The sequence below is a fragment of the Colossoma macropomum genome, unplaced genomic scaffold (assembly GCF_904425465.1).
Source record: "Colossoma macropomum unplaced genomic scaffold, Colossoma_macropomum, whole genome shotgun sequence".
In the NCBI taxonomy this organism is placed as follows: domain Eukaryota; kingdom Metazoa; phylum Chordata; class Actinopteri; order Characiformes; family Serrasalmidae; genus Colossoma; species Colossoma macropomum.
The window spans coordinates 39,221,893-39,234,550 of NW_023494795.1; the positions used below are offsets into that span (position 1 = coordinate 39,221,893).

At 42.0% G+C, this 12,658-nt stretch overlaps 1 protein-coding gene and 1 non-coding gene across 2 annotated transcripts in view; both read right to left on the minus strand.

Moving 5' to 3' along the window:
- Window positions 1-3,252: 3,252 nt before the first annotated feature.
- Window positions 3,253-12,658, minus strand: part of LOC118815953 (RAC-alpha serine/threonine-protein kinase-like) — a 37,584-nt gene continuing 28,178 nt past the window's right edge. Inside the window, 2 exon segments of the mRNA XM_036582406.1 lie at window positions 3,253-6,124; window positions 7,305-7,407. Of these exon segments, the coding sequence (XP_036438299.1) occupies window positions 6,045-6,124; window positions 7,305-7,407 (183 nt within the window). The 3' untranslated portion in view covers window positions 3,253-6,044.
- Window positions 7,831-8,021, minus strand: LOC118816356. The gene has a single exon (XR_005007870.1). It is a non-coding gene; the product is annotated as a U2 spliceosomal RNA (small nuclear RNA).

A 12,658-nucleotide genomic window follows, 5' to 3' on the forward strand; every position in this document is an offset into this window, starting at 1 on the left:
CTGGGCACGCAGCGCAGTTTACACCTGCTTTCACTCTGAACGCTGAATGAATGAAAATTCGCCGAGTGGAGCTTCAGTGAGGAGCACAGTCGAACACGCAGCCCACCGCGGCAGACCCGCAGGGCCGTGTTTCCAATTTTGCGCGATGGACTTCGGCCAATCGTTTCAGCGCGGCCAATAGGAGAGCAGCAGGCGGGTCTGGCGGTTCTTCTCGTCACCTGATAGGTCAGAGAACGCGGCCCACTTGGCGAGCGCTGTGCACGCCGTGAGTGCTGTGAAAGGGGTACGAGTTCTAATGGAGTTGTGGTCTGAACAAGAAGTGGTCCGAGATCTCAACGGACCAGAAAGAAGACTTACATTGTGAACACAAAAAGAACTGAGGTCACTTGCAGTTGGTTCCCTTCCAGATTCACTTTAACAGAACTCGGTTCGGTTCTTTTAAAACTAACTATATGTGAAAACACTGTTAGCCTACCAGGCTACAGCTTAAAGCAGTACAGAATAGGTTCGATTTCGGCTTTCTGTCACTCCAACACAGATCAGCTGACTTTGCTCTCGCTGTTTATTGTCTATGCTTGTGATATTAGAGCACCAGTTAGTCAAGTCGAACCTGCACTGGGGTGTTTGGATCTCTTCAACTATGCTAACTTAGCCAGGAGAGAGGAGCTGGCTAGCATTAGGTTAGTTAGGTTAGTTAGCTAGGCTACAGCTCCAGACACCAGAGAACAGGTTTAATTTCGTCTTTCTGTCCCTTTAATATCGACCGCTGAACTTTGCTTCCTGAGGGTTTAGTCATTATCATATGAACTTGTGTCAGTAAAGCTTTTGTTAGTCAGAGGTGTTCTTAAGAAACTGGTGTTAAATTGAGGCTTTGACGTTTATTGAATGGTGGGTTTAAAATCGTGCACTGTTTTCAATTATTTGCCGCCCAGCTGAGCAAACGTAACTTATTTGTTTTCACGTTTGAAATATCGCAGCAGAATGCGGTGGCACAATACCGACATAAACATAGAACTAATCAACGAATAACTACGTCGTTACGTCATCCCCCCGAACGGTTCTGTGGGCCCAGAGTACGGTTAGCTAAAACGGGCTCAGCGTTCCGTGTCGAACCGTGTCCGTGTGGAAACGCCACTGGAACGGTTACCCTCTGTGCTCAGAACCATTCGACCCTGCAGTGGAACAGAGACCACAGAGAGGAGAGTAAAAGGTCCAAACAGAATCAGTGACTGTATTGAAGTCTCACTCAGTTAAATGTACCTGAGTGACAGTATCTGCATTTAAACGCAATGAAAAATAAAAAAAAGTAACATTAAATGTTGTAACACTGTTGTTCACCATCATAGACCCTCAACAGACACCACCGTAATTACTCACTACTGCTCAAAACTTTTAGAACAGCCCAAATCTTCCAGTTTTATTCATGCTTACCCAGTTCAGTCCAGCGAATGGAACAAAAGGTAAGCAGTAAACCACCAGATGTTATTGATAAAATGAGAAAATATTGTAAATTTCAGAATTTTTACAGCTGATCTGCAGCAATGGAAGTAAATTAAGCTTTAAAAGTTGATGCAAATAATTTCTACAGGCGTCCCAACTTCTGTCGATCACTGACTGACCCTGTGTATAACAGAAGTGTCAGACGGAGTCACTGCACCGTCAGGGCAGAGCATGGACAGCATGATACTGCTGTTATAATGACGAGAAAAAGGAATTTAACTAAGGAGAGCAGAAAGACTGTTACAACCCTAAAATCATAGATCTTCCCTTCAGCCTGTCAGTGAGCACACAGCACAAAAACACCATCTTTCAGAGTAAAGTTATCTTAAATCTAGTGGACATGTCTAATTTGTCCTCTTTTTGAGATTGTTTTAAGCGTATTGTAAGATTAACTTATTTCTAAACATTATCTTTATTTATTTTTTTAAGTAAAATGATCTCACTATATTGCCAGATAATTTTGCTTGAAACAAACAAAATGATCAGCCAAAACAAACAATGAACAGTCATTAATGAATATTAATGACTATTAATAACTACTGAGGACTGTTAAACAGTGAACAGTGAATGTCTCCGTGTTGTCCAGGCTGTTGAGGTCCAGCAGTGCGCTCAGAGGTCAGGGTGGATCTTCGCTCTGTTTCTCCTCCTGAAACATAGAAAACTCAAACAGGTTCCATGCAGATCCCTCTGAGTGGGTTCTGTGAGTCTATGCAGGTGTGTGTGGAGCACAAGTGAGTCTGTCCAGGTGTGTGTGGAGCACAGGTGAGTCTCTCTGAGAAACGAAACATGTTGACAGTGGTCAGTAAAACTGAGAGACGGACGGAGGAGAATCTTTAATAAAAAGCTTTTATTGGTGAATGCTGGTGTTTCTGTTATTCTGTCCTACAGTCTACTCTCACTGACCGATTACAATAAATTAAAATCTGACAGAAACCCCCTCCCCCCCACCCCCCAGAGCAGCACAGAGTTTATAAACAATGACAACAACAACAGTAACGCTGACAGTGTGGCTGAGATTTAAAGAGAATATAGAAAATAAAAAATGTACAAAACTGGAGAATAAAGACAAACAGATTTACATTCAGCTGCTCTGAATCTCTTGTCACCTCAGAGAGGAGCGCTCACTCTGACTCAGATATGTGGGTTTATTTTGTGTTTATTTGAGAAATGTTTATTAATGTGGATCTGAACTGAACTGTGTTCATTATTTAGGAATCATTTACACTGACAGTCTGTAATTCAACTGCAAACAGCAAATTCTGACCTTAAATCCTCACAGAGAGAACAGTAATGAATGAATTCTGTCTCTAAAACCCTCAGAAACGTTTATATTGTGATATTTATAAATCATGAATGCGTTGTTTGCATTTTTTTTTAGATATTCTCACATATACACCATTAAAAACATTAAAAATTGATATTTCAGTAAAAGTTCAGTTTTCCGTTCTACAGTTTAATTACCGAAAGTTCTGTAAAAACGGCAATAAAACTGTTTACAGCTGTTTATCTGGGCAGTAAAACACTTTCATCAAAATAAATACAAATAAACATAAATACAGGAGTCAGAATGTGTTTCTTTCAGTGAAGTTATGAATAAAAGTTTTCATGTTGATATATTTCCTCTATTTCCATTTTAAAATCAATGAGACAGATTTCAGGTTTTATTTACGTTTTTACACAAGTTTAAATACACTGAGTTTTGGTGGCATTGCCTTTTAACTGATTCTTGAGGTCGTTTCCATGAGGTTCTCCTTACATTTTTGCGTGTTCCTCCTGAAAGAAGAGCTGTAGCGCAGTCAGGTTTGTGGGTCTTCTTGCTTGGAGACGCTTTCTCAGTTCAGTCCACAGGTTTTCTGTGGGATCCAGGTCAGGACTTTCTGATGGTCACTCCAAAACTTTCACTTTGTCACCTTTAAACTATTCTGGCTGATGTTTTGAGGTGCTGCTTGAATATTTCTAGATAGCCCTCCTTCATCAAGATGCTTAAAGTGCTCCAGTCCCTTTGTCCACCAAAACACCCCCCAACAAAATGATGCTGACACCACCATGCTTCACATATATGATTGTGTTCGATTAAAAGCTTCATCTGCACACAGCTCTGATCTTTACGGTCAAACAGTTCCTCCAAAAGGCCCGGCATTTGTCCTGGTGATCACCTGCAAACTTCAGTCTGGCTTTTTTATGCTAGTCTTGGAGTTGGAGCTTCTTCCAACAGTTCGTTTGTTTTGTCTTTGGGTTGAGCTGAACCTTTAGGATCAAAGTTTGTTCAGCTCTGAGAGTTAATCTGTTCCTGAACGATGCAGTATCTGTGTGACCCAAAGATTTTTCTATTTGCATACCACTTGTTTTTAAGTGCATGGAAATCTGGAAATAGTGAATTTAAGATGAAATTAATCCATATCTAATTGATTGTTTTAAAATAACCTCTGATGTAACACAGCAGATGCTCTAACTGACCTGACACAGGAAATGTGTGGAGTTTGTGCTTGTGTTTGTGCGTTTGGATGTCTTTAGTCTTGGGGGTATGAGGTCCATCAGCAGCACCGGCTTTAATTTAATGAAGTATTGATTAGATAGAGCAGGTACTGGATGGTAACTGTAAATACTGGAGTTTCTTGAGGAGAACTTTGGACATTGATCAGCTTATGCGTGTTTATTCTAATGTTAATTTGTTTTTGAACATATAAACTCTCACTGTCCAGATAAACAGCTCTACAGGTCGTATCCTCAGATGGTCTGAGACTTCAGTACTGTGAGAGGTCTAACCTGCTCTGTGTGGTTCTGTGTGTCCAGATTAAAGAACAGTTCCAACTGCAGGATTTATGATTCCGGACCACAGCAGTGTTCTCTAATCTGACCTCTTTGCTGTATTTCTATCTGTAGCGTTGGTCAGTTTCCACTGAGTTTAATTTTCTTGAACTTATCAAAGAACAGAAGACTCGCTGTCTCAGCACTCACTGATTAGAGCGGCCGCTGAATTCTGTGAATAAACACTAGGAAAACAAACTGAACACAAAATGTGAAACTCCAGCTGTTCTTCTCTAACAGTGCAGATGTTCAGACTGACATTTATTTTATCAAATATCAATGAATTTATACATTTATAAAAGTGTTCCACAGAAACAAATTAGCATAAACGTTTACTAACCGTTCAGCGTCTGCCCACTGACCTCTACAGTGAGTCTATAAGTGAGTTTATAAGTGGGTTTAAAGGTGAGATTATAAGTGGGTTTTGTGTTCCTTTATAAGATGAGAAAGACGGTGCCGTCACTGTCTGACTGTTCTCTACAGATACAGCAGGAGGAGATCAGGATGGAGAGCTCACTGACCTCCACAGTGAGATTATAAGTTTTGTGTTGCTTTATAATGAACACACACACACAGATCAGGATGGAGAACTCTGGCGGCTCCTCTGAGCGCTCGGCTCCTCACGGCCACATATCAGATCTGTAATCAGGTAAGAGAATGTTAACGTGGGCTCTGATAAACAATCAAACTGATAATCATGTTCTGCCAGCAGACGGGAACAGTGACGGAACAGTGATGGATGCGCTGCTGAGAACCTCAGTTTATGTGGCTTCATTAGTTTTTCAGGTAAATTTTTCTCCTCACAGTCCTGAATGATTCAAAGCATCTGGAGCACATCTGGCTCAACCTGCTGTGACTGAATGGGACAGTTTTATAACCATACTGCACTTTGTGAGTGGAGAACTGTGAATGAATGAATGAATGACTGACTGAATGACTGATTTAATGAATAACTGACTTAATGATTAAATAACTGGCTGAATGACTGACTGAATGAAAGACTGAATTAATGAATAACTGAATGCATGACTGAATGAGTTTATGTATAACTCAATGACTGACTGACTGAAAGAAATTACTGAATGAATGACTGACAGAATGAATTAATAACTGAACGAATGACTGACTGACCGAATGAATAACTGAATAAATGACTGAATGAATGACTGAATTCACAGAGTGTTTAGTTCATCTTAAAGATCAAACAAAGATCAGTCACAGTGAGTCACACTGAGCTCTAAACCACACCCACAGTCTGCTCCACCTTCACGAAGACCTGGATGCAGGCCCACAGACATTTTGGGAAGTATTTACAGAAAAGATTTGAGTGATTATTGATTTCTAGTGTGAGCTAAATTGGAGTGAACACAGAACATGTGTCATCTGATTCTGATTATCCGCTGAATCGTTCCTGTAATAGCGTGTATGAAGCGGGTCTCAGTCAGAGGGGGGATCTTCAGGTCAGATGAAGCCAGAGAGGTGACAAGAGTGAACATCACACATTACAGAAAACAGAAAATAAAGAACAAAAGGAGAGAAACAGAGAAAAGAGCTCACAGATTCAGTCAGATTGACCACACTGACCACAGTCTCTGTCTCTCTGATGATGAACACACAGCTCTAATATTCAGCTGCACTGATCACGTTCATGTGCAGAGTGGTGCATTATGGGAGCTGATTCACTGACCCGGTCCGTCTGTGAGTGTGGGGGGGTGGTGGTCCATCCACAGTGCGTGTTATGCTGTTCCGCTGGCTGAGTATGAGAACTGGGGGAAATGGGGTCTCCTGTCACTGTCAAACGACTCCATACTTTCATCTAAACACAAGCAAACAACAACATGTGAGTCTCAGTTTCACCACAAGAGGGCGACATCCACATACAGACCCAGAATACATCTAACACAGTCTGCTCACACCACGCACCAAATCAGAACATAAAGGTCAGCTGTGCTCTCAATCAGCCAGCGGTTGAGTTGTTTTTTGTTCAGTTGCTGTTTTTGAACATAAAGTGTAAAAAAAAACCCTGATAAGGGGTTTAAAATGCTCTTCGATAAACACTGTGATAAAATACTACTAGTACTACTAATAATAATAATTATAATAATAGTATCTTCATTTATAGAGCATTTCTCCTAGCGGTGACAGCACAACATGCTTTTCAGACAGGTAACAAAGCTTAACAGTAAAAGAAAAAACACTGATTTAATTTAATGTTATTTATTCAGTCAAAATCATATAAAACTACAATGCGTGGATCATGATTATATGATTAAAAACTGAACCACACAAAGTGGTGAAGTTATCAATCTGAGAAGATCAGCTTAAAAACACCACCTAACATGAAGCAGAACAGCTTTTGTGTCATCCAGCTCACTGATAATAACAGCAGCATTACAAGAGTGTAATTTGTGAAAGTGTAAAAATTTTGTGGAACACACTGCAGACATGAAAACTAATCAGCACTGATAAAGGTGAGGAGTCCAGCAGCATCGCTCACAGCAGAACATTTTAGAAGAAAATTTATCCTCAGAGAAATACTGGAGACTAAAATACAGTGCAAATGACTGTAATTACTGAATTCGCTGTGTTCAAGAACTATGCAAACACAAGTCACGTCCATATACTGTACTGTTTTACAGTATTTTAATTATTTGTTGAAATTGTTGCTTACCTACAGCAAGGTCAAAAGGTCAATGTGGGTGAAATATCACTTGTAATGAGTGCAGTGCTTGGACCCCGATGATCGCAAATGGAATGATCAAGAAATCCAAATATGTGAAAATGAAACTGAACTTCAAAATGAATTTCACAGCAGGGGAAGCATGGCTTTCTTTTATTTTCAGCAATGAAATCGTAGCAAAATTTTTTTATATTTCACTTTCAGATCAATGAAAGTTTCTGTTTGTACAGTATGGTTAGTTAAATAACTAAGGTTTAGTACAGCATGACATAGTCATTCAGGGGCGGGGCTCTACAGCGTGATGTGTGGTCAGTACCTTGCCCTGGGGGGGTGATGGTGATGGTCTGTCCTGTAAACTCCACGTCAAAATACCGCGTATCTGTTTCTGACGTTACTTGGGGCTTGAAGGGTGGAGTGAGCTACAGAGAGAAAGAGAGAGATTCAAATACAAAAGCAGTGAATTATTTCTGGTGAGGTGTTTACTGCTGCAGTTGTGTGTTGTGTTCATGTTAGTGTCTCTGTGTGGAGCTGGAATTCTCTGTGAGAAAAATAATCAGTATCATTAGCCAACTGTGTTTGCACACAGAGGAATTAGACCTCTGCATTTAACCCATCCATGCAGTGAAACACCCACATACATGCAAGCTAGTGAACACACACTAGGGGGCAGTGAGCACACTTGCCCGGAGCGGTGGGCAGCCCTATCCATGGCACCCGGGGAGCAGCTGGGGGTTAGGTGCCTTGCTCAAGTCACTTCAGTCACATACTGTCAGCCAAGGGGATCAAACCGGCAACCTTCCGGTCACAAGACTGGTTCCCTAACCTCCAGCCCACGACTGCCCAGGAGGTGCACCGTTCCCGGAGGTACTGCAATACCAGGTTGATGCGTGGAGCGGATGGAGCAAGCTCCTCTTCCGTCTCCCTGTTCTAAAAATCAATTTAATATGTAGTCTTCATATAGAGGACGTATCAGATATTAAACTGATAAGAACAGATACTACACTTGATCTTAGCCAAAAGGCCGAGAAGTGATCCTAAAGTCCTAAAATGTCCTAAAGATTATACGTTTTGTTGTACGTGCATTTTTCCTCTGAATTACGAACACAGTAGGGAGCTGAAATCATCAGACTAACCGCACCAATACATCCTACATTGTCCTTTACCAGTGGACTATGTCCAGGGTGGGAGTTTAGAGGTGTTACCCTGCAGTGTGACGAGCTGCTGTTGGATTATAATAGCATATAACACTAGATTCACTTTCATGTGACTTCCATTCAGCGTGCACGCTATTAGCATGCACGTAGCATTATTCATATTTCAGCTTCTAATACGACAACGTAATTCAGAGGATCCTGTGAATTTCACAAATAAACACAACAGCTTTGGAACATCTGAATAGCAGAACCTTCTGTTCATTTTCCTCACAGAGAGAAACAGCTGAAACTCAGAGCTCCTAATATGGACACTGACTACAGAGATCTGAACACGCCATCACAGCTACACAGCACGGAGAATTAACAGTAATGATTGGAAATAAGGAAATCATAGCAGACAAACTTAATGCTCTATTAACAACAAGCAAACAAATACATAAATAAATTATAGCTATGACTTTCATTAAGCACCAAAAAAGTCTAGTAAAATAAACTAAAAAACACAAAACAAGGATATTCTGCCCCTGCTAAAATGTTGTAGTGCTCGTGCCTGCTAGCTCGGCAGATAGATAACAGGTTCCTCCAAGGAATTCCAAGAGAACCTCCTTAATTCATTTATGAAGCTTGAAGTAGACAGAGACTCGATAACTTCAATATGCACTGCTCTCATTCCCAAACAGGTGAATAGGATAGCCCAGCGTTTACTCTCTATTAGGCCTCCTCTAGTTCGTCGGGATCTGATGGTCCACGGTCCAAACACATCCACGCCGATATATGTGAATGGAGGATCTGGGGTAATTCTGTCAGGAGGTAAGTCGGACATTCTTTGCTCCTGCAGTTTTCCTCTTAAACATATGCAGACAACACACTTGTGTATGATGCTTGTCACAAGCCTTTTACCTCCAGTAATCCAAAGCCCTGCGGATCTGACAGCCCCTTCAGTGAAATGTCTACCCTAGTGAGAAACTCGTTCGTGATAGTGTCTGACAAGTAGAGTAGCGACGTGGTGATTTTTGGGAATGATTAGTGGATGTTTGTCTTCCCAGGACATTTCAGCAAAGGAAGACCGTCCTCCAATTTTCAACAGAGCATCGTCGTCCAGGATGGGGTTCAGCTTTCTTAAACTGCTGTGCTTTGATACTGCTTCCTTTATGGAAAGACACTCTCTTCTTTTATGTATTCTTGCTGTATGCTTCTGATTATCACTGTCTTTGCTTGTGTTAGCTCATCTGTAGTACTTGCATTTGTGTTAGGGCTTTTTGAGTAGGATCTGGCTCTTTGAACAAGCTTGGCTACAGCATGGATGAGGCCCTTCCAGCTTCAGAAACACTCCAATCTGTGTGAGCCGAGCTGACCTTCTGTTGGTCATGAAAGTGGTAACCTCTGGATGTACCTCAGCATCTGTGTCTGGCTCAACAAGATCGAAGGTCTCTGACTGCAGGGTGTCATCTATGCCATCTTTGGACAGGAATGCTGGACTGGAAATCCAGTTGGAACGCTTCAAGAGAGCAGCAGGTACAGGGCGTGTGCCAATGTCAGCAGGATTTTGTTCTGTACTGATGTACTGCCACTGTTCTGGATTAGTATTCTTCCTGATTTGGGTCACTCTTGTTGCCACATACACACAGAATCGTCTAGATGTGTTGTGTATATAGCCCAAGACAATTCTGCTGTCAGTGTAAAACTTCACTCTCTGAATCTCGACGCCTAATTCGTCTGTAATCAAGCCTGCAATTTCAACTGCTAAGACTGCAGCACAAAGCTTGAGGCAAAGGACAGTGTGGGCCAGGTGTGGAGCCAGCTTTTCGATTCACAGAGAAAGTAAAGCTGTCTGTCTGCAGGTTCCAAATGAGCCCTAAGCTACGCTATAGAGGTAAGTGGTCTACTCCTAATTCTAGGTCTTTCAGATCTTTAGATCTGTCTTCAGGAGGAAACGCTTCCATCACAATGTTACTGTTGGAGGCTTATGCAGTCGAATATTTGACTCTGCTAACGTTTCTATTGTCTTTTTCAGCACAGCGATTGCTTCAGGAAATGAGGCGAGTCCATCATCCACATAGAAATTCCTCATGATGAATTGCTTAGGCTCTGTCCTATATTCTTTCTTTCCCTGTAGAACAGCTCTCCTGAAGCCATATATGGACATGGCAGGAGAGGGGCTGTTCCTGAACACATAAACTTTCATGTGATATTCTGTGACTTTGTTTTCAGGATCATTACCTTCGAATGAAACAGTAGAACATCTGTTGTATATCTGCCGTTACCGCCACAGCTTCTTTGCGGAAGCGAAGGAGTACACCTAGTAGTGTATTGTTCATATCTGGTCCACTGAGAAGAACGTCATTAAGGGAGATACCATCATGCTTCACACTAGAGTCGAACACCACCTGTATCTGTTCTGGCTTCTGGGGGTGATAGACACCGAAAAAAGGTAAGTACCAATGCTCTTGATGTTTTTCAAGCGGTGGGGCTGGCTCAGCTTGATCTAAGTCGAACATAGTCTGCATGAATTTGAAAAAGTGTGCGTTTGGGTGATGGATTTCCTCTTAAGAGTGTGGCACAGTGATGAGAGACGCTTCACAGCCTGGTCTCTGTTGTTGGGGAGGTGACACGTGGGAGATCTAAAGGGTAACGGTGCCACCCAAGTATTTGATTCATCCATGTAGACTTCTCGGTTCATGATCTCAAGAAACACTTTATCATCTGCTGACATAGCTGGTTTGTCATCATGCAGTGTTCTTTTAAACACTTCACTGCCAAGGACGTCTGTTTCATCACTGAAAGTAATAATGTCTGTGGTGCTTGTGAAACTGTGGGGTGGCATAGCAATGTCAAGAGTCTCTTTAATGTGGATACTGTTGGTACAGGGTGTAAGAAAGGAGGTACATCCATTACTCATAATGGTGGTTCTGAATGAATTGATGCTGGATGGCTTGTGTGCTCCTCCAATGCACACTTCTCCGATAATCACCCATTCTAAGTCGAGACTTTGGGCGAAGGGTGCATTGTGAGGTCCGCTGCTCTCTAACTTTGTAAACTTGCAGTACGTCTCGTCCAAGGAGAAGGTGGATTCTACACTCCTTGCACTCTGTGTCTTGACACAATTTTTAGCAACATGACTGGTTGAAGCACAGCATCTGTAGCATATGTTCCTTTCCTTGAGGAAGGCTTGCCTCTCTTCTAAGGGTTTGTTTCTGAAACCACAACACTTCCGTAATGGGTGATGCTTGTTGTGAAAGGGACACTGCTTGTCAGGGTCATCAGATCTTTTCATTGCTGTATTACTGTGGTTAGACACAAAATTTACTGAAACTTCTGTTTTCCTTACAGCAACAGGTGTTCTGATGTTGGGTTTGAATGGTAGGCCATTCTCTATCTTGACTATGTTTGAGCCCCCATTCGTTACGCAGGTGAAACAGGGATCATTACGGGCCCTATCTTGATCACACACAAACTTAACAAAAAAAGGAGAAGGGAGGGTAAGTTGCCCTGTATTCGTCTTTGTAACAAGACCCTATGGTTATCCACTTTTCTTGTAAAAACAATGGGAGCTTCTGAACAATTTGAGCTACTCCACATGCGACACTGAGATAAGAAAGACCAGATAGGTGTCCTTCTGCCATAGCTGCATCGAGTTCTAAAAGAATATCTCCTAGTTCCCTTAGCTTATGCATATCTTTATTTGTGATTCTTGGAAACTGTTCCACTTTCCTGAGGAGGGCATCCTCTATCATTTCAGGCAAGCCATAGCAGTCCTCCAACCTCTGCCACACCATGCTGAGGCCAGCACCGGCATCGTGAACATATACTGCCCTTATTCTCTTAGCTTGCTCTGATGATGATGGTCCTAGCCATTTGCACAGCAGATGCACCTCACGAGCTGTGAGGTTCATGTCTTCATCTTTTAGAGTAGTGGAATGATGCTTTCCAGGCCTAGTAATTCTGTGGTTTGATCGTCAAACTTCAACAGACCTGAACTGACCATCTCTCATTGCATTAAGTACTTGGCTAGGTCTGATGTGGTTGACGAACTCGATGAGGGATTTCTGAGAGTAGCGATTGGATGGGGCTGGAAGGCTTGGAATTTGCTGCTGCAATGTTGTATGCTGTGTGGGTACTCTTTGTGGTCATGGTGTTCTTTCTTAAGTCCTGTAGTGTTAGTGTTGTGTGTGTTGATATCCTGTACGGATGTTTGCTGAGCAGGTAAGTTCAGAAACTCATGATTGCTGATTTCACTTGACTGCAAATCACTCTTCATCATGTAGCATCTGGGCACTGGGTTAAGTATAGTAGATGCTATACAATATCACTGGGATGCTGAATTTCACCAAGAGGCTGTGACATATTAGCTTTAACAGGTTGAAATTGTTCTCCAAACTGCTCTTTGTCAGCTGCTTCAGCTTCAGCTATAGCAGCTGCAGCACCCCTCTCTAACTGAAGTGTGAGCATATTTGCTTGAAGCTCTGTTTTCTTTCTGTCTGCTTGTGCTTAGAGCTGGGCGATATGGCCAAAAATG